Source organism: Barbatula barbatula (assembly GCF_947034865.1).
Source record: "Barbatula barbatula genome assembly, chromosome: 12".
Classification (NCBI taxonomy): Eukaryota; Metazoa; Chordata; class Actinopteri; order Cypriniformes; family Nemacheilidae; genus Barbatula; species Barbatula barbatula.
The window spans coordinates 10,773,118-10,800,567 of record NC_136775.1 but is presented as its reverse complement, the minus strand read 5'-3'; the positions used below and the strand labels follow the sequence as shown (position 1 = coordinate 10,800,567).

General features: G+C 38.3%; 1 protein-coding gene across 2 annotated transcripts; it reads right to left on the bottom strand.

Annotated features, from left to right (window-relative positions):
- Positions 1-72: 72 nt before the first annotated feature.
- Positions 73-27,310, bottom strand: lipeb (lipase, hormone-sensitive b). Of its 2 annotated transcripts, XM_079469897.1 has the most exons (14): positions 27,195-27,307; positions 23,065-23,099; positions 19,959-20,200; positions 19,380-19,664; positions 19,055-19,145; positions 17,874-18,019; positions 12,988-13,173; positions 12,109-12,261; positions 11,112-11,256; positions 9,762-9,989; positions 8,808-8,948; positions 6,486-6,727; positions 5,085-5,345; positions 73-3,731 (listed from the first exon to the last, which is right to left on the bottom strand). In XM_079469897.1, the coding sequence occupies exons 2-14, from the start codon at positions 23,096-23,098 to the stop codon at positions 3,318-3,320; spliced, it is 2,568 nt and encodes an 855-aa protein (XP_079326023.1). In that variant the 5' UTR covers position 23,099; positions 27,195-27,307; the 3' UTR covers positions 73-3,317. The 2 variants fall into 2 exon arrangements, with proteins under 2 accessions (XP_079326023.1, XP_079326022.1); XM_079469896.1 differs by lacking the exon at positions 23,065-23,099 and having other exon boundaries at positions 27,195-27,310.
- Between the last annotated feature and the right edge of the window lie 140 nt (positions 27,311-27,450).

The following is a 27,450-nucleotide window of genomic DNA, read 5'->3' as shown; positions in this document are numbered from 1 at the left end:
GATTAAATGGGTCTAAACTGGCCATGTTTGATGTTCGCTCCATCTCATTACAATTACAAACACGGCAGCCATAGAGATCAGAGAAAATATTTATTCATACAGTATATAAATCATTACATGGAAAATACTATCACAAGTCTGAAAGGAATAATATTCTGAGACAAAAAACAACTTTGAAGTAAATGTATGGAGTCCTATACAATAAATGTGTGCCTATATAATACATTCCAAGTTTGCACGTGTGGTATCTTTACATTAAGGAGAAAATCATAGTAAAAGAAGCCAACTCAGTCCCTGAATAACTGGAGGGGTTAAGAGAAGCCACAATACAACCCCACACGCTCATAAACACACCGGAATATAAAGTGCATCTTCTAGAAAGTCAAGCTTTGGACCGAACATGGTTAGGATGGTATGGGAGGTACAGTACAACCGTATTAAAAGCAAAACTCAGATCGGTGAAGGTTACAGTGAAAACAAGGGCAGAAGAATAGTCATCAGCACCCTCGCAAATGATACTGCAGTGGTCATTACAAGGTGCACTTAAAGCGCACCACATCAGTCTGTGGACTTTAAGAGGACAGAAGAGTTCAGAACCACTTGTGTAAAGAGCTGCAGCACATCCATTCGGAAACACTGGTTTCACTGATTAAAACTACAAGTTTATCCGATTGACTAGTTTTAAGAACAAACTCAAGGCAGTTGGCGTGCATCTCTCAGGAAGTACAATGGAGTACAGTGTTTTGGCTGCTAATAAATGCAGGTACGGATTAGTGTTTAAACAGAGGAATAAAGTAGCACAGTGTTTTCCAGGATGCTTTTTAGTGCACTGAGAAATGCTTTTGATCAGCTTGTGTGTGCCCTAGGAATCAAACCCATGATCATGCATCATGTAATTCAACACAACTCCTGTCAGATGTCTTGAGGAGGCCGCTTGAGAGTCATGAAAAAAGTAAAGAGAGAGAAAGAAAAAGAGAGAGCGAAAGAGGGAAAGAGAGGAGAGGGACAAGGTGACCCCAGAGTGGTCAATGAGAGACACCTACAATATCTGTTCCATTCAACAGTGTCCATCGCGCCAACAAGATGGAAATGTTCAACAGTGCCTTCAAGGTCATGACCTCCAACCAATCAAAAGTGAGGACAGTTTAATTGGAAAGGATGTCCATGTGCCCTGGTAGTCATGGCTGCATGAAGGGGCCTATACACACTAGTTTTCTTAAAGCACAATGGCACTGAGAGGCATTTCTATGCAGAGTCAACACAATTGTAACACAAAGACTAACACAAACCAAGCCGACATTAATACAACACATACATGAACATACAGAACAAACAAATTGCACTCAAAAACAGACATGTGCATTGCACAAGACACACGACGGCACATTAGAAAAACTGCATAGTAACCAAGACTTGAAACTTCAAAGCTGTCACCAGCAAATACAGAAAGCTGGCTTTGACACGCTGAACAGAGCAAGCAAATCTATTTTTTGTACTTGTGCTCTCTTATAAACTCTCTCTCTCGAATGCTGCAATCAGCAGTAGAGGGATATTGTTTTCTCACTGCTTTTAAACCTTGTCTACTGCGGAGACTTAATCCAATCCCAAACACACAGATAAAGACAGAGCCAGTTTCTTGGAACGAAATACACAGTGCCGAAAGACACATCAGCCTCATCCACTAAAATCAAGACCTATCTATTCTAGAGCACTTCTCGCTACTTGATGATCTTTAAATAGAACATCTGCAGATCACTATATAAACACGATGCTGTGAGTCATTATGCTTTCCAATTGTTTTGGGCAAAAAACAAGTTGAATTTGACTTCTACCATTCGTTCTATGCAGCGTTGTGTCCAGGCTCAAATCATCCTGTACGGCATTAATAAAGTGTCAAAATTTAGGGGACTCAATAGATTTTGTGTCCCACTGGAAATTCAGTACAGTCAATTGGTGCCGAAAAGAGAAAGGGCCGACCTGATTCAAATGAAGACGCTATTAGTGCCAACGTGATGGCGACGCGGATGATTTCATTGGCTCAAGGTTGCTGGATATCTAGGGAGTCTGCTTAAAATACCTCTAGGACGGGCTTGGTGAGAATAAAAGAGTGTGCTTAAAATGGGTCAGCATGCACAGGGACAGACGACATGAATGTTAACACAAGAAAACAAAGTGAGTGTGGGAACGAGGAAGAAATCCAGCGAGGAAAATAAAAGAAGTTGGTGTTGAGATGTCAAGGAAGATCGAGCAGTTGGCGGGAGGTAGAGCTTATGTTTCTCCTGACAAGCAGCATTTATGAGACCAATGTTCTCTTCCAGTTCTCAAACCAGCTGTCATTTTGACAAGTTGATATTATATATCCTGTAGCAGACCTATAATGTAAATGATTATAATAAAGAAACAAAGCTTATGTTTAGAGGCTGTTCATGCCATATTGACACCACCCGTGACGTAAACATTTACAGATGCATGTTTCTGCTTGACAACATCACTGTATGAAAACATTAAACACATGTCAGTTAATACATTGACTAAAACTAATATCACAACCTCAGTGTTGTTTTGTTTTAACTTTAATTCCACAGAATCTCTGTGAAAATGTTAGTGGTATAAATGTATAGATTGCAAACGTTGGACTCTGAGGAGAAAACAGCATTAGATATCTCAAACACTTCTCTCACAGGTTGTCTTCTAAGAGCTAGATTATTAAAGGGTGATTTACATATGCAATAACACCATTACAAATCTGTCATAAATAATTAAAAAGCTAGTATATGAAATAAAGCAAACTTCAAACATGAATAAATGCTTTTGTCAGTTAGCCCCGGGACGCCTAGCAGCAGTGCATTTTGAGCATGCCTATTAGCAGACAGGTATAATTATATCTAATATTGAGACACAGTTTGTGAATTTGATGAATGTGGAATGATAGTCTGTGCTAGGATGAGTAAGGTCTGGGTTTATCTATCTATTCGAAATGTCTTTCAACATCATCCACTATCTGGGATGTTGTTGGACAACAAGGCTGGTTTTGTGGTAGAACACATAAGGCAAAGGGGTAAAATACAGTAGATGTATAAAGGAGTGCATGAGGGTGTGATCATGATTGTTTAATAAAGCTTAGGTTTTCTAATTTCTCTTTCTAACTAAATACTTGTTGTCTTATATAATTACGAATTGAATAACTGGTTCCATGACTCATTGCTTAATTTTTTTTATCCACTGCGATCATTACTTTATTCAGCCCTGATTGCCTCTCTTAAATAAGGTGACCTTACTCTGGCTCGTGTGTAATAAAACCATTGCGAGGTCAAAATCTAAGCTGGAATCTTTTCGGCATCTGATTTAGCGGGAGGGGAAAAACCAGTGAGCTCTTCCCCACCTATACCAGAAGCTCCACCCCCAACAACGATCCCATCCCCTTCGCCATTCTGTGCTGTGGCTTGAGAAAGCTGAGTGTGGTCTCTTTTGGTAGCAGAAAGCCTCTGACTGGTCCGTTCCAGTTTGCGGTGCTTACGCATCTCCGGGGGCGGGTCTTTCGTGGTAAAGACATCCTTGATTCGCTCCAGGCATATGTTAGCCGCCTCCCGGGTCTCTCGTGAGAGCTGCCATAGACTGAGGAAGCCATGAGGAAGGTCATCCACGACACAGAGGGTCACCGTCTGACCAACATTTTGCAGTCTTTTGGCAAACATCACAGAGTCGTCCAGCATGGGGTCTAGATGACAGGCCTAAAAAAGAGAGAATTTATGTTAATGATGACAGCAAAGACAAAAAAACACAAGAACAATTTTAAACCTACATGCGTAGAGGAATGGTAAAAAAGGTTGAGGAATTGTGGGAATATGTGGATTTGAAAGTAATGGTATGTGATAAATGTGTATATGTACAGCAAAGTTTGCCCAAGGCAAACGTCTCTACGGAGACGATAAAGAATGAGATGAAAGTAAATGGAACCAGAATCAAAAATTGACTTTTTCATAAAACGTGGATAAGATATTTCTATCTGAAAGAAATCTTCTTTCAGCTTTATAAAATATATTGTCTGTAAATTTATGTCAAATACCTACATTTAATTTAACATTGATGATTAAGCAGAAAATTGGAAATGTATTACCTATTAACCACAAAATAAAAAAAAACCTGCCCTCGCTGCACAACTGAACCAGCCACGTTATCACATTCATTCTGATCTTTTGGAAAAAAGTCTTGAAAGTGCTTTTCAGTTACTTTTTCTATTCCAATAGACCCCTTAAGAACCCCTTAACAATATTGTTTGGTATTTTGCCAGAATCTCTTCATTTAAATACATTAAAGGCTGATAGTGTAGCGTGTAAATCAGAACTTTTCAGAAAGTCTGGAGCCCTTTTTTGGAATATTTTAAGGAGACAACTATATCCCATCACCCCCCCATTTATTATTATCGTTATCCTTAACATTCCTTTTATTATTTATTTATCTGAATTACTTTTTATGTTTTGTGTACAACTACGAATGCCTGGTGTTTTTTTATGAATTAATTTCCCCAACATTCATTTTCGTGAATTAATGTTTGTATGTATATATATATATATATATATATATATATATATATATATATATATATATATATATATATATATATATATATATATATATATATAGTATATGTAAATATCTATGTTTATAGACTATTTATACTATCTTACTGTGTTTATGTTATTGTCACTTTCTGTCAGACCTAAAATGAACCAAATAAAAGCAATGTAGCAAAGCAGCTATGTGATAAAATTAAAAAAATATGAATATAACTGCTTGAATAATGGCTTTGCTATTATTGCTTTATACATTTCTTTGTTCTGTTGAACATAAAAGAAGATATTTTAAAGAATGTAAGAAAGCAAACAGTTCTGGGGCACTTCTGACAACCCTTGATATTTTCTACTATAGTAGTCAATGGTGGCCAAGAACTGTTTAGTTACAAGTATTTTTCCAAATATCTCTCTGTGTTCATCAGAACAAAGAAATCTATTCAGGTTTGGAACAACTCGAGGTTGATAACCGAATTTGTATTTTTGTCCCTTTAAGTTTTTGCTCACGCTTACCACTATGTGTATTGGAGGGAGTCCCTTCAGCATGCTGTCTGGAGCCAGCAGGGGGGACATGTAGGGGTTCCTGACGATGGGTGAACTTTGTACCGTCATTTCCGCTAACTGTTCTGAGCGCAAAGGCTCAAAGCCCTCTGGAAACTCCCGGGGATTCTCAGAGTCCTCCTCACCCCCAGGGGGTGGAATGGCCACAGAGGAAAACGATTCCGAAACTGAGGGATCCACTTCTTTACTAAGGAAGAAACTCACGTCCTCAGGCTGGGAGAGTAGTGCAAGGAGAAAAGACAAATGAGAGTCAATAACATGTGAATGTGGGGGTGAGATTGGATCCAGGACAGATTAACGTATCCCCATTACCTTAGCAGCTCTAATTCCAATTTCTTCTCCCTCCATAATATTACTCCCTTAATGAGCTTTATGGCACCCTGGCCATATTTTTAATTTCCATTTCGATGGAATACAGAGCGGATAGGATGACTCATTTGAGTCAGGCAGTACAAATTAGCACTTCGAATTACGCAATTATTCACACGTCTGACGTCATCGTATCATGGGATGCTCCTGGGGATTTTCAAATCCAATCTGCAGGGTGACATCATTGCTGCAAAATCCTCTGCACTTTTTCTGAGTTTCAAACTTACAATTAACTCTGTAATGAGCTTTCTTACTTCACTAAGCTGAAGAGAGAGGAATAAAACGCACAATAAAAATGCTATGTTATGTATCTGTACACTGTGTATCAGACTGAAAAACAAAGAACAATTTACTTAAAGCTATTCAGGGACTGTTTGAAGGCCGGTTGATTGTGTGCATTAGACAGTTGCTTATGTTCACAGCGCTGACTGTACGTTTCTAATTATAACTCTACTCTACTGAATGTTTACCACCAATGTAAGTTTTATACTTTTTAAGAACATCTCTGCAAGATTTTCATTAACAATAGGGCTGTTTATTAGTTAAAGGGAAAGCTCACCCCCAAATAAAATTCCTGTCTGCATTTACTCACCCTCAGGTTGTTCCAAATCTGTTTAAATATCTTTGTTTTGATGAAAACATAGAAAGATATTTGGAAGAATGCTTATAACCAAACAGTTCTTGGACCCCATTGACTACCATAGTGGTAAAAATGACAATGGTAGTCAAACGTGCCCCGGAACTGATGTTAACGTATGTTTCACACACACTCGCTGTTAGCCAGTCAAAAAAACTAAAACATCCCGATAGATGCTGTGTAGCCGAGATTGGCATCCTTTCAGAATGCAAATCAGTCTGATGAATAATATGACTCACTGTTGCAGCCTGTAAACCATAGAACTTCAAGACCACAGAAGCTTTAGGGACACGATGAAAACTGGAATTTGATTAAAGGCTTCTAGAGGAGAAGTTTAAGAGTTGTACCTTGCTTTCGGGGGTAAGCGTGATGTCAAGGATGGAGCTTTGGTTGGCTGTGGTAGCACTATGGTGGTTGGAAGTTTTCTTCGCTTCGCTTGCGTCGCTGTTCGTGTGGGTGCCTAGCTCTTGGCATGTCTGGCTCCTCAGAGACCCTTTCTCCAGGGAGTATTTAGAAGGCTCAGTGGGCACCGTAGGGTCTGCATGTGGTGAGGTCAGAGTCACCTCGGAGACACTCTGTCTAACTGAATCTAGAAGAAAAAGTATGGTTTTACAATTAGGCACAGAGAGAGATGTTTTAAAACATTTCAACGTCATTCAATTGATGATGTGGGTGTCTTAAATAAAATTCAAGTCAGGCTGTATGAATGAATTATTTTAGGATGTGCCAATATCGGTCTGATACAAGAACTGCTGATTCGCATATCGTTAATGAAAGAAAAAAAAAAAAATTATATATATATATATATATATATATTTATATTCAATACAACCTATTCATTTTAGGGATAGTTGACCCAAAAATTTTTATTCTGTCATCATTTACTCACCAAGAAATTGTCCCGAACTATATAATTTAATTGTTCTTCTGCACACAAAATAAGATATTTTGAAGAATGTGAGAAACCGATCGTACTGGGTCACCATTGACTAACATCCTAGTTTTTCTTGCCCCAGTACTGTTTGGTTACAAACATTCTTCCAAGTATATTTCTTTGTGTTCAGCACAACAAGATCATTTAGAACAACTTTTGTTTGGTAAATGATGACAGATGATTTGTTTTTTTAGGTGAACTATTCCGTTAAACCTGGTTTTGCTGAAAATAGTTTTGAAATAGTTTGTCGTTAGATATTGTTAGAAGGCAAACAAAAAAAATCAGATGGTGGGGAGAACCACAAAATCCTCAAAGCAAGTTACAGGAAAAGATTATCAAAGAAGAGAAAGAAATTCATCATAAACTCGGTAAAAGTTAAAATAAATTAAAGAAACTGATAAATAGAATACAAATGGGCCTATGGTATGAATTTTAAAGCAAAAGGGTGGGGGGATCGTAAAGACCCTCACACAGACATTGGTGGAAGCTGTTGGCGTGGGAACAGTTGCCAGGGAGAGGTAAGACATGTGACTAGCTGATGTGGAGTGTGTGTGGCATTAAAAAGATTGAGGACTCTCAGGAAAATATTAGGGCCCTCTTAACTGGCACACATAAATACACAGACTCTTACAACACAAACAGATTTGCCACAGCTGTACTTGCCCCTAGCCATAATCTTGTAAAAACCTATTCTCAGCTACAAAAACTGTGTTAGTATGGGAATAATGAATTCATCATTAAGCAATTAGAATACTTTATGTTGTGTGTCACACTCAACTAATGATCCATTTTAACCACACTGCATAAAAATCTCTCTCTGTGTGAGCTAATGAACTCAATATAATATATATACAATATAGTTATAGTAGCCCACAAGCCCATTAAAACTACTGACCACTGAAAAACAAGCATGAGAAGCCATTTTTAAAGACTTTGATTGAGATGGCTTTTATCAGTAAAAAGAAGTAGAAAGTATCAAAATGGGGAGAAAGTGAAAGGGGAATATATTTATTCTTCATTGCTGTCTTTTCTATTGTTCAGTTTAACTATCCTTCAATATTTCATCAATGATGACCAGAAGTAAGTTTTGCCCACATAACGTCTATGTTGTCGCAGCTGAAACCGTCTACAGCAATGAAGAAACAGGGCAGCAGTTGCCAATCAAAACAGTGAGGCAGGGCAAAAATAATCATGATGGCATACCGTAGGAAACCGCTACCTTCTGTGAAATTAAAGACAGGAACACAAGTGACCTCTGAAGGAAATATTTGGACAGTAGGCACCATAAACTGTCCGGTCTCCATAGATTAGCCTTCATGAAATGATGCATTAGTCAGCAAAGAAGTGGACTAAAGAGGTGAACCGCTTTCATTCAATGATGATCAGATAAATTATGTCAGCTCGTGCTCAGACAGACCATTTTCCACAACACCATCTGCGGTCACGCACCACAAGCTGGAGAGCCAGTTTGGAAACGACCACATATAGCTCTGAACAAATGGCAATTATCACCATGAAGCCAATTATATCAAGCAAAGCGGAGCGCTACAAGGGATTTGTGTGCGTTAATTTAAACCTAATTAAAACAGATCAAATAATTAGCCAGCTGCAGTATTACAAAGACATCATCAACGTGTTGGAATTATGATCATAAAAAAGCGTTTTGATAAATGCTGTTTAGACACACTCATCGAACTGAAAACACGTCACGCTCCGTTTCACTTGTACGTGGTACCTGCATTTCCTCTGTCCAGCAGGGAATGGATCCAATTGGAAGCCCCCTGTTTGAAGTCTCTGAGCAGAAGGGCAGTGTCTCTCCTCACCATACTCAAAGTGCTCACCTTCTCCACCTGCTTCTCCACCTGCGGCTCTGTGCCTACACACACATTAGACATAAATAATGTATTAAATGCATATACTTTGAATGTAATTCATTTAAACAAAATGTATTAATGACAGTACTACGCATTACATATCTCTGTTCTTTAAAGGAGTAGTTCACTCAAAAACTACAATTCTGTAATTATTTACTCACCCTCTTGACATTTTAAACCTGTATGACTTTCTCTCTTCAGCAGAACACAAAACAAGATATTAAAAAAATGTTGGTTACCAAAAAGCATTTGTCCCTATTGACTTCTAATTGTATGGAAACAAAACTAATGCAAGTCAATGGGGAGCAACAGCTTTCGTTTACCAGCATTCTTTAAATAGCTTTAAATAAGAAAGAAAGTCATACAGGTTTGAAATGATAAATAATGGTTGGGTGAACTATGACTTTAAGAAAGAGTCAGAAGAGCTGGCTAAAAGATGGAGAGACTTTGAACACTGTTAGTTATACTTGTTCTAGTTCATTTATTAGACAGTTCGTTGGGAAAGAACAAAAAAACATGAGCCATGGGCCACTGATTTGACTGTGTCCTTACTATGATAGAAAACAGTCCTAATCGAATCATTTATAATGAAATACAAGCCTATTAATCTATCTCTGACGTGCGTGGCTTCACTTAACTTCACTTGTTGAATTCATTCATCTTCATTAAAGTGCCTCACTACACTCTCACTAAACTGACTGTGAACATGCCAAACTTTTACCAGCAATAAAAATTACCCATCAGCCCGGCCGTTCCAGCTGGGTGATAACCTGAGTCACAACACCGTTTGTCGTGAAATCCCATTCCAGACTGACCTGCGTATGCACTGAGGCAGCGTGAGAGCACGCTGAGGGGCAGCAAAGGGTCCATGAGGGTGAGAAGGCGGGAGGGCGAGGCGTACGCGGTGAGTAGGGTGGCGGGGTATGCGGTGACGATACCATCTGGCATGCGGACTCCGTGAAACGCTGCCCTCATTGACACGGTCAAGCACAGGTTTCCCCCCGCGCTGTCACCAGCCAAACACACGCGCTCGCCTGTCCAGCCTGACAACAGTACAGAGAAACACAGAGAGCAATGGCAGAGATTCAATAGAGAGCAGAGCAGAAAATTAAGTGGGAGTGAGTAATAGATAAAAAAAATGATTTAGGAAAACAAGAGAATGGGGAAGATAAATACACGCCATAATTCTCCACTGAGAATAAGGTCACATTTTTATCGCTGATCTCAGACCCTCTGCCTTGGTTTTCACACCAATGACACCCAAAGAGAGTTATTAGTCGCGTGTGATGCACGGTGTGATGCAGAGATACATAGAAGAGGTGAGAGAATGTTGAATGATGAATATGTTTACGCCGCTGTAGTCAGATTGAATGTGATCTGAGTTTCAATAAGCTTCACAACGTCTCTGTTCCCCTGTGGGATGTTGCAATCAGCACAGCTGTTTGACTGATCGTAAAGTCAGTTCATTTTTAAGTGTTGTACCGTAATCAGTTTTGTTATGGATTCATTAAATGAGTGAATGAAATGAAACAAAACAATTAAATGGATAATATCAAGAGTAACGTTGTGAATTGAACACATTCCTCGGAGATTAAAATACTTTTAATTTATTCAAATGATATGCTGAAACAAACAGATTTTAACAGGCAAAAGATGCCCATGTTGCCCAGAAATTACATTTAAAAAAACTGAACAGGGAATGCAAGTGCCTGTTCTTTTCGAAGGGCCACAAATGTATTCAAAGGGACATACAAACTGGATTAGGAAATATTTTTCTGTGTACTACTTGGGTAGTGACTGGCTTTGGTTCAATCATTTAATTTAATGGAATTAAAACTCAATTCTAAAGCCAGTTTCTGTCTAATCTAGGTTTCATACAATATAATATTTTAATTCTCATTCAGGCCTTTATATTGTTAAAAAATGCTGATACGTGCAATTAATTGTGATTTATTGTATTCATTAATAGGCATATAATGCAATTACTTCAATTAAGCCTTAGTGTCAATTGACCGCTTTAATTAAAAGCGGTCTGGGAGATGGATGAAATGACATTTATCAGCGGTCAATAATATGGATTAGTCTTTCATCGCTTCATTAAGGAGGTAAGGCTAGATACATGCAAACAACAATGACTGACTCTTGTCAGTGTCATGTAATCTCACCCAGCAGATTGTGGTTCTTGATGGCCCAGCAGTAAGCATAGAAGCATTCCTCCAAAGCCCGAGGAAACGGAGCCTCCGGGGCCAGCGAGTAGTCCACTGAGAGGATGGGTGCGTTCAGTTCTTGTGACCAGCTCCTTAAATAGGGCTGTAGAGAAACACAAATAAAAAGTAAGATGAAAACAAGTAAGGCATGATGCAAAAGGGACTACCAATTGAGCCATACTGAATAATTGTAAAGAACACTTTTGTTTCTGAAAAAAATGTATATACTCTATCAGTTTTGTTTGCTGGTTTAAAGACCTGATGTGTGCTGACAGGCATAACAAAATGTCCCTCTAACTGCCAGTTATATAATTTGTCCAAGAGTGCCATTGTTGAGTGGGGCGCATTCAAGCATCTAACACACTTTGTCAAGACTGCAAGCTCCCGCTGGCGAGCGTGTGTCACGGAAGGTGAATTTTGCATGAGTGCTGTGTTAACTGATACTTACGAACACAAGATGCATTTAAACACGAATGACCAATATCTTATTCCTCTTGCAAAGAATCTACAGTTAAATATGCAACAGAGCAGGTGCTATTCAAAGCTTTGAAAGGAACTATCAGACATAGAGGAGGAATTGTTGAGGAAGTGACTGCTGTGCAAAATCTTTTTAATAATGTATTTTAAACGCAAAGAGCTGAAGGTTACGAGATATTCTATTTTAAAACGTTAAGTTTTTTTGGAGGATCTATTGACAGAGATGCAATATAATATACATAACTATGTTTTCAGAGGTGTATAAAGACCTTAAATAATGAAGTGTTATGTTTTTATTACCTTACTATGAGCTATTTCTATCTACATACACCTCTGGCCACTTACATGGGATTGGCCATGTTGTTTCTACATGTGCTCCACAGAGCATGTTTCGTAAATATGTTTTCTCTTTTGGCAAAGAAGCGAAAATGTGACATATTAGCCCTGGGTAGGGTAGTGAAGAACTAAAAGGAGATACCTCGTGTGATTTGGAAGTTTGTGCCACAAAACCTCCTCCATGAAAATGCACCAGAAGCCAGGGTGAAGGCAGGCTGTGCTTTGTCTTCAGGCTCAAGGAAAGAGAGATTGGACCCCCCTCTGAGCGACACATTGCCAGTAATTTCTCACTGTCCTAAGAGATAAAAATATGAAATTAAATAGATTATAGGCAGAAAAAAACAATGAATAATAATAAAAGGAAAAGTGAAGGACACAACAGAACGCCCACAGGACAGTGAAGATCATTTTATTTTAACACAACGTCCTTAACAAAATGCTTCATAATTTGATCTTCTTTGTTAACTTCTCAATGCAAACTTACAAGCAGATAACTCACTCACGCCCAACACAAAAGCAAAACCCTATTTTAGAACAAAACAGCCAAGTAATTAAACTCTACGTGCCACGCGTGTCTTAAATAAAAAATGCATGCGCTGCTGTTTGATAGGAGTTCAAATTATGTGAACCGAAGTCATGTAAGCTTTTTAAAACACTATTCCATCTAAATCATCTAAGACATCTACATCACATCCAATTGAAGTCCTCTCCTGAGAGGTATAGAAGGAATTAAAGGGCTTTAGGTAAAGGATAAATAGAGATACAGCAAAGGATTTACACTTATCGCAAGCTCAAGCAGCTTTATTTAGTTAAGTACACCTCATTACGACCTGTGGCGCTGTTATTCATCACTCCCTATCGGAGCGTATTTATTTATTTACAGTCGAGATAAGAGCGGAAGAACTTGAGTGTCAAAAAATAAATCTAATTACAATTCACATGATAAGAAGCACTTCGGATTGTAAGGTGGAGGAACGCAGGTGAGACTTATATGATTTCAGATGAATTAAGATGTTTGTACCTGTCCCTCTCTAAGCTCATGAGAGATCAGTCTCATCTGCACAGGACCCAGGCCGATGTGAGATGCTGGAGGAGAAACCGTCACAGTGTGTGTGGGATCCGCTGCCAACGGCAGTTCGAAGGGCTCGGGAGGCACGGAAAGAGCTCGATTCACCTTAACCTGTGTGGCCGTCATATTCACCAGACTCTTCAGAGGGAGAAAGGAAAGGAGATGAGATAAAGTAAAGATGAATTTCAGCTTTCATTACTATGCAAATTGAAGTACAATATACGCCGGGACGACGATGCGGCAGCGGCTTCGCCTGTGTGTCTGCGCCTTCGGCGTGGTGCCCAGCGGTCGGACATACACACCGATTTAAAAATCACGGACACCAACGTAGAACTGGCGAGACCAGCCCAAGGTACCAGCAAAGCAGTACAAACTTGTGACGGTGAACAACAAACAATACCAACTTCATTAGATATAAACTGCAGCAATGATCACAACCAAGTTTTGACTTCCTCAGTCAAACACAAAAACTCAGGTTTTATGAAACATAGAGCATTAAGAATGTTCCAGACTCTAAATCAAGCAAAGATGATTTGGGATCCATGCTGTAAACCCAAAGGGCTACTTGGTGGTCACCTAAATATTAGAAGCATGATTCCCAAACGTGAACAGCTAGAGCATCTATTAATACAATCAAATATTTCCTTTTTAGGATTAACAGAAACCTGGTTAACTTCTTCATCACCCGAGGCAGCAATAACAATACCTGGGTACAATGTTTTTAGAAAGGATAGGGGTCAGGGGAAGGGAGGGGGGGTTATATTATATGTTAAAGACACCCTTAAATGTAATGAAATTGTATGGTCTGTCGACATTAACCTTGAGTGGGTAGGAGTAGAGATTATACTTTCTAAAGAAATGACTTTCACAGTCATATGCATGTACCGTAAACCATCAGCAAAAATTGATTTTTATAGTGATCTTAAAACCCTTATCAATCTTGCTAATCAGAAAAAAGAGTTAATTTTAATAGGTGATTTTAATATTAACTGGGATAATAAGAAAGAAAGGAAAAACCTTAAGCACATAACAGACTATTTCACTTTGGAACAATTAATCAAAACGCCAACCCGAATAACTAATCGTTCTAAAACAACAATAGACCTAATTTTTACAAACAAACCCGAAAGAATAATTAAAACCTACAATCTTTTAACTGGTTTGTCTGATCATAATGGAATCTTCTTTTCTCGAAAATTAACTAAAACACGACCCTGCCACTTCATCGTCTCAAATAAATCCTTGCTTCATAATATAATCCCTAAAAGTCAACATCAAAACCTGGAAGTAGCCCTGAATGGGCAGGATTGGTCTTCTTTAATAGCAAGCGAAGATATTAGAGACAGTAGTCTTATGTTCCATGGCAATGTTAAAACGGTTATGGCATCATTCACAAAAAAGGTAAGGCATAGAAGAACAAATATCAATGCCCTACCATGGCTCCATAATGATTGTAAGTTGCAGATGAAGAGAAGAGATCAATTATTAAAAAGAGCGATTAAAACCGGCCTTACCTCAGACAGACAACTATTCACTTCAGCGAGAAATAAAGTTATACAAATATTGCGGAAAGCTAAATCTAACTTCTTTATGAATATTATCGATAGTGCAAAAGGGAATGGGAAAAAAATATGGCAAAGCATTAACAAACTAACTGGCAAACAGATTAAATCAGATAAATTAAGTGAACTTAAAATCAACAACGTAGTGATACAAGATCCACTCACTCTAGCGTCTGAGTTAAACTCATTCTTTAAAGACTCGGTTCAAGAAATATCTAAATTATTTATCACACCTGAATGTGTCTCTTCTCTGGTAAACCGTTCTCAGCCTATATTTATGATAGAAGAAATTACGGAACCAGAGGCGGCATCTATCATTGATGAGTTAAATAATTCCAAAGCCAAGGACCAGTTTGGATTAGACACAAATTTTCTTAAACTGCATAAAGAATCTTTAGTACGCCCTATCACACATATGATTAATTTATCAATCAAACAATCTGCTGTTCCTCCAGACTGGAAGATGGCCACAATAACACCAATTTTTAAATCAGGGAGTAGATTAGATATAAACAATTATAGACCAATTAGCATCTTGCCAGTTATATCAAAAGTTATTGAAAAATGGATAGCAAAACAATTAATAAAACATCTAAACATATGCGGCTCCCCTCTGCATCCAATGCAATTTGGTTTCCGTGCTCATCATTCAACCGAAACAGCTGTTAATGTCTTTATGGAAAAGGTCAAACTTTCATTAGACACTCATGCTGTTGTCGGTGCTGTTTTTTTAGATATGAAAAGGGCATTTGATTCCGTCAATCATCAGATGCTCCTATCTAGATTAACACATTTCAACTTTTCCGATCAAGCCATCAGCTGGATGAACTCGTACTTAGCCACCAGACTCCACTGTGTCTCTATTGACAAAATTAAATCTCCTTATTTAGAATGTCCAGTAGGAGTACCACAAGGCTCCATACTTGCCCCGATTCTTTTTTCTCTGTACATTAACGACCTGCCTACTGTATGCCAAAATACCAATATTTTAATGTATGCAGATGACGCAGTAATTTTTACACATGCAAAAACTACTCAAGAAGCCTCTCAGTCACTTACATCGGCATTGAGCCGTGTACAGGAATGGCTCATTGAATCATGTCTACTACTGAACCCTAAAAAAACCGTCTGTATGATGTTCTCGAAGCGGCACATTGAAGTGACTCGCTCAAATATATTTTTAAACCGAGAAGAACTACAGTTAGTATACGAATTCAAATACCTTGGCATTATACTAGATCCAACACTGTCTTTTAAAAATCATATAAAAAATCTATCAAAAACTGTTAAATTTAATCTTGCTAATTTTAAATTCATTAGACCATCTCTGTCATATAAAGCAGCCAAAATGTTTCTTCACTCTATGATCCTCTCTCATCTGGAATATGGTTTCACAAACTGGTCACTCACAAGCGCCACAATACTCAAAAAAACGGAGTCTCTTTTCAAACAAGCGCTAAAAATTTTTGACCGGAAACCACCCTCTTATCACCATTGTCATATATTACAAAAATATAACCTATTAAGCTTTGCAAATTTCTTAAAATTTAAATATGCCGGTGCTGTATACAAGTCATTGCATGGTCTTGCCCCACCCCCACTAAGTGCCTACATTAAAGCGAAAACAACAGACGGAGGCAGAAGTGTAACTAGGGCTTGTACGAGAGGGGACTGTGTGGTGCCTCGCAGACATACAGCATATGGCCAATATGTACTATCGATTAAGGGGACAGAGATCTGGAACCAACTACCGGTTGCTGTGAGAGAAAGCCCGACCTTCCCCAGTTTTAAGAACCAACTTAAACATTGGCTTATAACAAACCAAACATGTGCTCATTAATAATACTTGGTGTAATTTAGATAAATGGATACGATTCACTGTACTACTTAGGGTAATTTTATGTATGTACAACAAACTAAATTCAGCATTTTTCAGCCACTAATTTGCACTTCAAGAAATAGATAACACACTCACTGCACTTTAAGTAGCACTCTACTATGTATGTGTATATGTGTGTATCAGTCATGTATGAGTATGCCATATTGGATGTCCTGTTTACTAATTGTGTCATTTCCTATACGTTGCTGTTAAGTGTGTGTGTTTAAATTTAGTCAAATCATGTTTAAATTATATGTTATAGCTGTGTTTCCTAGGTATTGTTTGATGACTTCGTATAGGGACTACAAATGTAAAATAGCCTGGGGGCTAATTTTGGCATATGTACATTGCTGTAAAGCTATGTTCATTCATATGCATTGTCCCTTTTAAATAAATAAATAAATAAATAAATGACAGCACTTAATTTCTATATGAGAGCTGGTGGGTTACTGCCGTCTTATTGTCTGTCAGATGTTAAGGTGATCTGGCAGTACAATTGAGTATTGAATTTGTTTTATTAAAGACATAATTTAACCAAAAATAAAAATGCTATTTTTTCACCCGCATGCCATTCAAAACCTGTGTATGACTCTCTCCTCTGTGCATACTTGTTGTCCTACCTAAGACAAGAAAGTTGGCTAACACTAGTTAAGATGTCATTTGAAGGGCTATTTCACCGGCAAATATAAATATCCCCAATGTTTTACTCTCCCTCAAGGCATCCTAACTGGATATGGTTTTCTTCTTGAAGAATAATGTAGTCGAAGTTATAATACAACGTATCCTTTTACTTCCAAGCGGTAGGATGGGAGTGAATGGGTGTTGACTTTTTGAAGCGGCAAAAAGTGCATCCATCGATCAAAGAAAGGTTTTCTGAAGCAAATCGATATGTTTAGTTTTGCGGCAAATGACATGGTGTGTTGTAAGTTCCGGTGACCAAAAGGATACCATCTTCTTCGCACGGGAGCTTTGTCACAGTCATTTGCCGGAAAAACAAGCATCAGGTTCACGTCCTGTCATGGGATAACAGAAGCTAGACATCAAAGTTACTATCGTTGTCAATATGGATATTTCTCTTAAACAAACAAATCCATTCCCCTCAGAACCAAGGAGCCGTGTCTTTATGTTGCCATGTTCTTTAATTGATGGATACACTTTTTGGAGCATCAAAAAGCTGATACCCATTCACACCCGCACGGAGGTAAAATGATACATGGTATTATAACTTCGACTGCATTATTCTTCAAGAAGAAAACCATATTCAGTAAGGATGCCTTGAGGTTGAGTAAAACATGGGGAAATTTGGATTTGCTGGTGAAATAGCCCTTTAAGGTTGCTTTAGATTTCTGTTGTCTATCTATGGCTGCAGAGCAAAGAGACAAATATTTATTACTGACCGATAGAACTTCAGTCTCTGTAATGTTCCAGAAGGTCTTCCAAAAATGAACATCCAGATTCTGAGTAATGCGTTCATACTCTTGACCTCTGAGTTCAGGGTCAATGGCATACTTTCCAGAGGTGAAGAATGAACTGGCAGCTACTCCTGAGAGACAGACAAACAGACAGCTATTCATCTTACTGCTTAACTGGTATATCACACCTGGGCATAGTAGTAATAAGTAGTAATAAAAGGCAAAAAAGTGAATTATCAGCAAAAGAAAATAACTCAATAACTGCTGCTTCTTACCTTGACAAACAAGCACAGACAATTATGTTTAGGGCAATTCCATGCAGAGGTCAACTCAACTCTTAAAGATTTTAAAGGATGTTTTTTAAAGCATGATTTTCTATTGTTAGGTAAGTGCCACTTTCAGAACACTCTCTTTCTTTATAAATGGGTACGTGGAAATTTGGTTATAACAACTATTCATGTTCTATGAAGACTAATCCCTTCTCCATTTGTTGGGCATTATTGCTTCAAGTTTGTGCATTGTAATTCACAGAAATCTTAAAAAGTCATCAGTCTTTCACAGTCATCTCTCAAAAACGTGTGTCCTTTTTTCACATCCATAACACATGTATGTATATAGACCAATACTGGTGTCTTGATGTCAACAGGGGTCTAGGAAAACATTAGCATGGTTCAATATATTTCTAAAAAAATACATTCTCTAAGAATTTATATTTCAAGTTTCGACTGTACATGTCATATCAGCAATGCTGGAATTGCCCTTTTTGCCCTGACAGGGTCATAAACAGAAACTAATTTCTAATAATCAGTCTTGATCTCTATAAAGAAGCAAAGAGTAATCTAGCAGCAGGTCAGGTCTTGAAAAGAAGAGTTAATCTCATCCATACTCATCGCTCTCTGAGAGCTACTCACCATATGGTGCAATATCCCCTGCCTCCACTAGGGTGCAGCATTGAGCGCAAGAGATAGTATTAGAATGTCTCTCTGAGGGTCAATATTTTTTACCTCACATTGAACAAACTCTCCTGAGGATTTTAGAAGGACTGTAAATGCTAGCATGTAGGTTGAGTCTTTGCAATGTGCCCCAAATCTATAGTGCACATAGGGCTGTACGAGTCAATTAAATGAAGCAGTGTGAAATTTCTGAAATTGACAGGTGCAACTGACCTATGCCAGACTGGTGCTTCTTGTAGTTCTCTCCAAAGGCAACCAGGCCTATAGTAATTGACTGCAGGCATGGACGGATGGCAGGTGTAAACTAAAAGGGACAAGAGAGAAACGGTTTTCAGGAAAAAATACACACATTGGTCACTTTCTGCCTAAAATAGTAAAACTAGATGTCAACTACGAGTCAACTAGTTTAAAAAAAATTAAGGAAACAGCAAGGCTGAGTTTTCCCATACATGTTACATTTTGACTGTATAGTGTGGTGAGAATTGTTCATTATAGTCAGATTAAAATTACTCTTCGATTCACAAGCTAAAATCACAACCTGAAATCCAACACAGCGACCATAGAAGCAGCCCTTGTGCATGGAGGCGTACTCTCTAAGGAAGCTCTGACTGAGGCCACTTTCCTCCTGGAAAAAGAGGTTGCCATGGCTGTTGTCATGGAGCAGTCTCTGAGCTAGATAGAGCAGCGCCCTAAGCTGACACAGAGCGCTGCAGTACGCCTCTATCTCGGCAGCGTTGTGGCTCGCACGGAAAAAGATGCTCCGCCTGTTGGACGTTATATATCGGCCTTTGTGGATGATGTGGAGGAGGCAGCAGCGCACCACCTGAGGAAGAGAAAGAAGAGTGAATGAAAAACACAGCAATACAAATAACAAAAAAGCTTCATAGTAGAATTGGATCAATAAGAAACTTTGGGACGATACCACCCTCTGGTACAAAGGTATTGATACTAATACAGATTACAGCCCAACAACTGCTGACTACATAAACCATTTAATTATGATGACTAACTGCTGAAAAATATTTCACTTGGAACAGATATTGTCAGCAGCAAAGAAACCATGCAAAAGGCTTCTCTCGCCATTAAGCTAACTCATTAAAGACAGTCAAACATTTACCTTAACAAGAGAGCGATATCCATTGGCAGGAATATGAGGGTCAAAGTCAAAATGGTGGTATATGGCAGCAAATCCAGTAACGACGGGCTCCAGGCTGCGAGTGTGTTCCTGGATGGTGGTCATGGCATCCACCAGGCGCTGAGACGTGTCCCCGGCTTGGCCCTTGGTGCCCCCAGAAAAGAAGGCGGCATTCTCTTCACACACGTCATAGAGGGCAGTGAACACTCCCTTGGTGTCCATCACTAGAGGGGTCAGATGAGTTAAGATAAGTGAATTACTTCAGTCTGGCGAATACACTGACAATCTAAAGGGATAGCTCACCCAAAAATCTAAATTTGAATTCCGTTAACTCACCCTGTGGTTCCAAACCTGCATGACTTTATTCTGCAGTGGAACACAACTGTTTTAAATCCTTGCCACTCCTTTTTATTTAAAAGGACTGAGGCAGTGAGGCTCTAAATTTATAATTATCACCAAAGTCCACATAATTTGTGACTCAATAATTTCAGCCTTAAGACTTGTACCCCTTTTTATTAAACGTATTTGGTGGTTTTTGGATATTGCTAACCCCGGTTCTTAAAGGAACAGTCTACCCAAAAATATATTCTTGCTTTCTTAAAAAAAATCTTCATTTATACGCATATTTTTAACTTTTAACTTTATACAATTTATTTGTTCTGTTGAAAACAAAATAAGATTTTTTGAACAATAAGAGAGCAAACAGTTCTGTGGCAATTTCATGTTTCTACTATTGTAGTCAATGGAGGCCAATAACTGTTTGGTTACAAGCGTTCCTCCTCAGATCTTTCTCCGTTTTCATCAAAACAAAGAAATGTATACAGATTTGGAACAACTTGAGTATATTATGACATATTTTTTTTAATTGAACTGTCCCTTTAAGCACTTTCATTATTTCCAAAATAGTAACAGGGAAATTATTTTAAAAAATTAAATGTTGTGTTCGGTATAAAGTCACAAATCTTAGAATGACATGAGGGTGAGAAAATTATGATTGACTTAATTTTAGATGTATAGAGAAGGATTAAGTTCAGGACAGATGATCTAAAAGCAGCATTTGTATAGACTCTAGTTACAGCTCAACCACATAATTAATCTTCTTAGAAAGACAAACATGATCGCTCGAGAAAGAGAGAGAGAGACAGATTAATGTATTACAAAACTGCCTCTGGCAAAATACATCTGTCTATAACATCACACTGATCCTATCACTTACACACTAGAACCATCACACAAATAAACTCTACAAGGACAATACTATAGTACATTATCATTGTGAGAAAGCCGACTGCTACAAAAACTGCCATTGCGTTTATGTACACAGATAAAACACTACAGGCAAGTAGGGGACAGAAGCTGCAGACAAGATCACAAGGCATCATACAGAGTCACAAATTAGCCAGCATTCACTCATGCACTCATGCACATTTAGCTAATCTGGACATATTCATTTATGCATTTGGCAGACACTTTTATCCAAAGCGACTTACATTGCATTGCATTATACTATACACTTCTTTGTGAGTATGTGCAATCCCTGATATTGAACCCATGACCTTGACGTTGCTAGCACCATGCTCTAACCACTGAGCTAAAGTAAAGCCTTTATACACGCTATACTGACATGCTAAATACAGTCACAATAAATATAAGTAAGGTATCACAGGAGAAAGGGGAAGCAGATCACATGACCTCTTCATCCCCATTGATTATTACCCCATAAGATTAAACTTTTCTCAGCTTTGTTAAGTCACTTAAAGTCACTTGTTAAGACACCAATTCACCAATTCTGAAAATGAATGATTTTAAGTCAATTTCACTCAAGGTTTCTATAAACCTGAATGTGATTTAATTGTCAATGTTTAGTTTGAGTGGTAGTTTTTCACATATCCAAGCCCTTAAAAAGTATGTGTTAGAGCTACTGATCCACCTAACCGTTGCATTACATTTCCTGTTATTTCAAGCGTAATCCCCTAGATAGTCTCCCATCTGCTGCACATATGAGTTTAAAGCTGCCCTGACTTATTCTTTCTACCCTTTACCCTAAATAACCCCTCCCATCACCCAACCATTCTCATTTCTATTTTTTCTCCTCTACCAAAGTAGACTCTCTATGATGACAAAAGCAAACAAGCCACCTGCCTTTCTCAAGAAAGATATTTTTCACTTATCTCTTTGTCACAATGACTACTAAATGTCATTTATCAAGCGTAAATTAAGCAAGCGTAAATACAGTATAAAATCCTGTTTTGAAATAAGTTTAGGAATTCCTTTCAGTCATGAAATGACTTTTTGTTCAGAGCATTGACTGACTAAACTAAAATACTTACGGATTATCTAAATCTTTCAGGAGGGTAACACGTGCAACTAGATAACGTTTCATAATGAAGAACCTCAAGATACCGCTTACAGCATCAGTTCAACACAGAAACATACTTGTAAACAAGCTACAGTCAAGATAACAAAGCAACAATTACTGCACAATTACACACAAATTACACAGTTACTGTACTAATGCACCAACACATGTCCGGGCTCTAGAGATCTGTGTGTCTGTGGCATGCTGTCAATTTCCTCTACAAGGTTATTCTATGGGGGCATCCAATAAATCAGGATCAACCAGCTTTGCGAACAATTGGAACACTTAGTTATTGACCAGAAAATAGAGATTTGGACATTTATCAATCAACACTTGTCAAAAGTGCTTATCAAGCAACTAAAGAACAGCAGATGTGAAAGCCAAAATAATATATTATATGGACCAATAACGAAGCTTATTTCATACAAAGTGTATCACTTTAATTGCTTCCATTAAGCGCAAAGTGCTGTAAGCGACCCCTGCTCTTTCAATAACGCTATTCAAAATGCTTGAACACAGCATGTCAGTATTGTTATTAAAAGTGTACGGTACAACCCAAAGCAGAGAAACAAGGGCACACTTTTAATGTACACAGAGGGGGTTAAGCACAGCTTGAAGTGAGTATCAACAACCTAAAAACATCCCAGCATGTATAACAGAGCACATTCTGCACATATACACAAAACACACACGCTCACACACAGGGACTTATCCCTGACTCAACATTACCCTCATCTGGACTCATGCTGGAGTCCGTGCTCATCCTGTCCTCTCAAAAAACAGCACCAGCACAGCCACGGAGCCAGTGAAGTAGAAACATGGAAAGGTAAACAAAAGGGGAAGACAGTAAGACAGGGGTGTTTTGATTGGACACTTTCTCTTCCACTCTTGCCCACCCCTTCATCCCTCTGATCACGTTGTGACATTCTGTCACTTTGTCTTCATTCTTGTGGGCTAAAGTCAGTGTGTTATCTTTCTATTGTTAGTTTCTGTGAACTCCTTCCTATATTCTCATATCTGGCATTCCCTGGAGAGAACAGCTTTGTTATTTTCTCACTTACCTCTGTTGAGAGGACTTTTCACCCAGTGAACAATGAAAACAAATTTCAATGTGTGCTACGGACACGTGCGCACGCACACACACACACTTTAGTTTGTCCTGAAGGATTCATGCTATCTGTGTCCTGCAACAGCTAGGACCCCTGCGACCCCTCAGCTCTTCAAAATGCAAAGCCTTGGTTGCCTGAATAACCTTTTCTTCTATTGGCAGGCTAGACAGAGGTGGCCAGTGACCTTTACCCTAACTGGATGATCCAGTACTGGACCCTCTTTTCAGCATGACATGGTCCTGGCAGACAGAAGATGACATTTACAAAATGTATTTGGTATCAACCATGACCACATAGGCGAAAGAGATGTATATTCTTAGGTAAATTACATTCACTCTGATAGATAATCGGGCCGATTTCTACCCTTCCGACAGTCCTAGTGAAAGTCCCGATGATCTTAAACGGCTCTAAAGAGAATCTTATCAGAGTTCCCTGTGGTGTGATGTGTGTAAAGAGTGAATGAACCTGATCGGAAGAACATCGGAGCCACCCCGATAGTGAATCCTAAATATTCAACTTGTTGAATATTTACGATCAGAAATCCTGATGTGTGGGACAAACGCACAAGAATGTTGATTGTCAAAACAACACCCAATCAGAAAGCCAGCTGACAGAAGTATAACAACCATAGTTATCACTTCAACAAACCCTTTTCTTTATTCTGTCAATTTTCTGTCAAAAGCATTACAAACACTATCATCGCAATAAAAACCAGACTATTTGCAAGTGACTGTAGTGGTTGGAGTCCGAGTGTGGGGATGCTTTAAGGTGGAACAGAAAAAATAGGTCCAGTTGAGCCAGTAAACTCTTTTGGGTGATAATGTCAGCAGCAATTGTTTTTAACAAAACTGTATTAATATTCTTTTTTATTTACGATGCTGCTTCTGCAATTTCTCAACGAATTAATATTTTTTAAATTAAATAAAAGGTTATATGTAAACATTTGTTTAAATTGAACACATATATAATATTATTATACACATTATAGAAGCAAAATGATTAAATCTAGGATTTTTTCCTAATGTTTCTGGTCTCTCACCATTTTTAACTCGGATAAGATTTTTAAAAATCTTTTGGTGTGGCCCCAGCATTAGATATCACACAGGAATCGTTTTTAAACAAAAATCATCCGTACAGATTTACAGGCTGTAACTTGAAGGCGACAACCCTATTTGAACTTGATGGAAAAAGGTGCCGGTCTTATGCTAAGGCCAAATTCATTAAAATTAGTCGCAGTGAATGTGCATTTTCATGTTTCAAGGTTTTGAAACTAGCAAACAAATTAATTTACAAAGAACAAGCGTCCCGAACAAGTTTTGGTAATAAATTAATTCTTGTTAATCATTTAATATTACGTTGGTATTTTTATATGTAATGTAACTACTGTTTCTGTCGCTCACCAGTTTTGAAACATTTCTCTGTGTTCATTAGAACAAGACATTTATACAGATTTGGAACAACTCGAAGGGGAGTAAATGATGAAAGACTTTTTATTTTAGGAGTGAACTATCCCTTATAAATACAAATTATACTGCATATAACATAATTCTATTATCGCATACAACAATGTTGGAATACAATATTTGGGCTTCAAAGATTAGTCTGATTTTTTCTTTTGAGCACAAATCCATATTATTTTTAGAATAACTTACAAAAAGGGATTTTACATCATAAAATCCTCAAGGATCAGCATACCACACAAGAGTTTATACTTGGGAGATTTACAAAAGAGCCAAACACTTTCTCACGTTGTTCTACATAGGACCACATCCTTTTTTAATTTATCTGGCAACCACAGACAAAGGAAAGTCCAGACTAGACCTTTGTCCCACATTACTTTATAAATGTGGTCAAACCATCTCTACAGGAAGAGAATAACAATGCACGTTAGCAGAGTTTCCCCCACTACCATAGAAACAGGAATAGACACTGACCTTCACATAAAGTATATATGATCTGATAAACATGACAATAAGCTAACATAGTTAACTTTAGTCTTTATGAGACTGGAGAACATTATCCCTTTATGAGAGTCATAATCCAGCTCAAAAATTCAGTTAACTTGCCAATAGCTGAAAGAAGTTTTTCCTCTGAGGTTTAGTCAAGGCAGGGGCCTATGGTGAAATCCTGAACCCAAACCACCAGCGTCCCGTGGCCGTTACAACACAAAGAACAAGATCAGTTCTTTGCATGGTTGCTAAATTAAATGTTATTCACAAGCCTTAGGGGCAGATTCCCGGCTTAAGCTAGTCACAAGTTATGTTTGAGGTGTCTTAATCGAAAACAACTTGCCCTGACGTATCTCAAAATATATCAGTGTGATTGTTTTGTCTCAAGATGCCCACCAGTAATGTTCTTTTGTAACATATGTTTTTAAAAATATCCTAAATAGCCTAAAATATCTTAATTTAACCGAGGCCTAGTCCTTGCTTAAAGGGGTCATATGCCACGGCTAAAACGAATATTATAATTTATTTTCAATGTTGTAAGGCAATGTGTAAACACGATTTAAGGTTCTAAAACGCTGTATTTTCCACATACCGTGTATGTTTGCATCTCCTCTTTGCCCCGCCTCTCTGAAAAGCATGGAATTTTTAAAAACCGTATCGCTTTGAAAAAGCGAGGTGTGCTATGATTGGCCAGTTAACCAGTGCGTAGTGATTGGCCGAATACTGCAGGCGTGTGACGGAAATGTAACGCCTCTTACCATATTTTCAACATCACGTTCCAAAGCAATTGTACTTAGAAGTACGCACACCATATACATTTGGGTGGTCTTAGTCAAATCATACCACGAACTGACGTAGATTTATGGGGGTCTGGTTACTCGAGGCGTTTCAGGCAGGTCTGGGTGAGCATTCGCTTTTAGATAGAATGCATCTTTTGAATGCATCCGACACTTGAATTTTTGCAATTTTGCATGTCTAATACATGCATGGTCAACTTATTACACACAGAAAAACACGTATTTGTGCCGTATGACCCGTTTAAGAAAACCCCTGTCCAAGAAACGGCTCCTTAGTGTTTAGTTTACAGACGAGTTCAAAAGCACATGGGTCTTCAGTAACCAACCTCATTAGTGTGACAGCTATATTAGTAATGATTTTATACATGCACAATAAGTACAGTATAATTACATACAGAATAAAATAATACTAGCATAAACAAACACATATTAACAATAAAACCCCTCTTTCATAGCACAACATTAATGAACCAAGTACCCTTAACCATGCTATGATCTTTTATTCACACGTAACATTTAACTGATGCTTAATAGCAAAGTGTATGCAAATATCTCCTGGGCATACAAATGTTAGTTCTCTATTTCATTTATGACGCACACTCTAATCTGATATATCATACAGTATAACAGATTAATGTTCCTACGATTACAATGACTAACAAAATAGCTGGCGTTGGCGTATAACCACTAACCGTATTATACAGCCGCTGTTCATAAGTCATGTTACAGTTATAAAGACACGTCAAACAATTAAAAACCTGTTGGTTCACAGAAAGCAGGTGACATTGTCACAACTCGAAAGAAAAAATACGTGCACATTTAAACGCGGGCTTACAAATGAATAAGAAAATAAGCTAAACGTGGTACAAATGTCACCGCATTACTGTAAGCGCTCGCGCTTTAATCTTCTATTTGACAGTTCTTCTGGAAGAGTCGAGCGAGCAGCGCGACAGACGTTTACAAGCAACAGCTCGCCCCCAAACAGCCATGAAAGCAAAATGTACCTATTGGACCTTCTTTGTGTTTTGACGAACGCCTTCTGTTAACTGTTTTTTCAAGAACACCGCTCCCCGACTTCTTCGCCGACGCCATCTTCCTCACACAAAATGATCACCTCCCCTCTCTCATCTGTCTGGACATACCTTTCACATGGCCACGCCCACATGATGACCAATAGCCAATAATACGTCAGTGAATTTATTGCGTTTCATTCTTAGTGACGCTGAACATGTTGCCCAGATTTGGTGAAGTGACGTTGTT

What these genes read in the sequence shown, in the direction of transcription:
- lipeb (XM_079469896.1), bottom strand. Translation starts at nt 27,282, where the DNA reads ATGGCGTCGGCGAAGAAGTCGGGGAGCGGTGTTCTTGAAAAAACAGTT. An exon ending in CAGAGACTGAAGTTCTATCG is followed by an intron (nt 13,174 to 17,873) that starts GTCAGTAATAAA and finishes CTCCCTCTGAAG; the next exon opens with AGTCTGGTGAATATGACGGC. An exon ending in ATGAGCTTAGAGAGGGACAG is followed by an intron (nt 12,262 to 12,987) that starts GTACAAACATCT and finishes TTTATCTCTTAG; the next exon opens with GACAGTGAGAAATTACTGGC.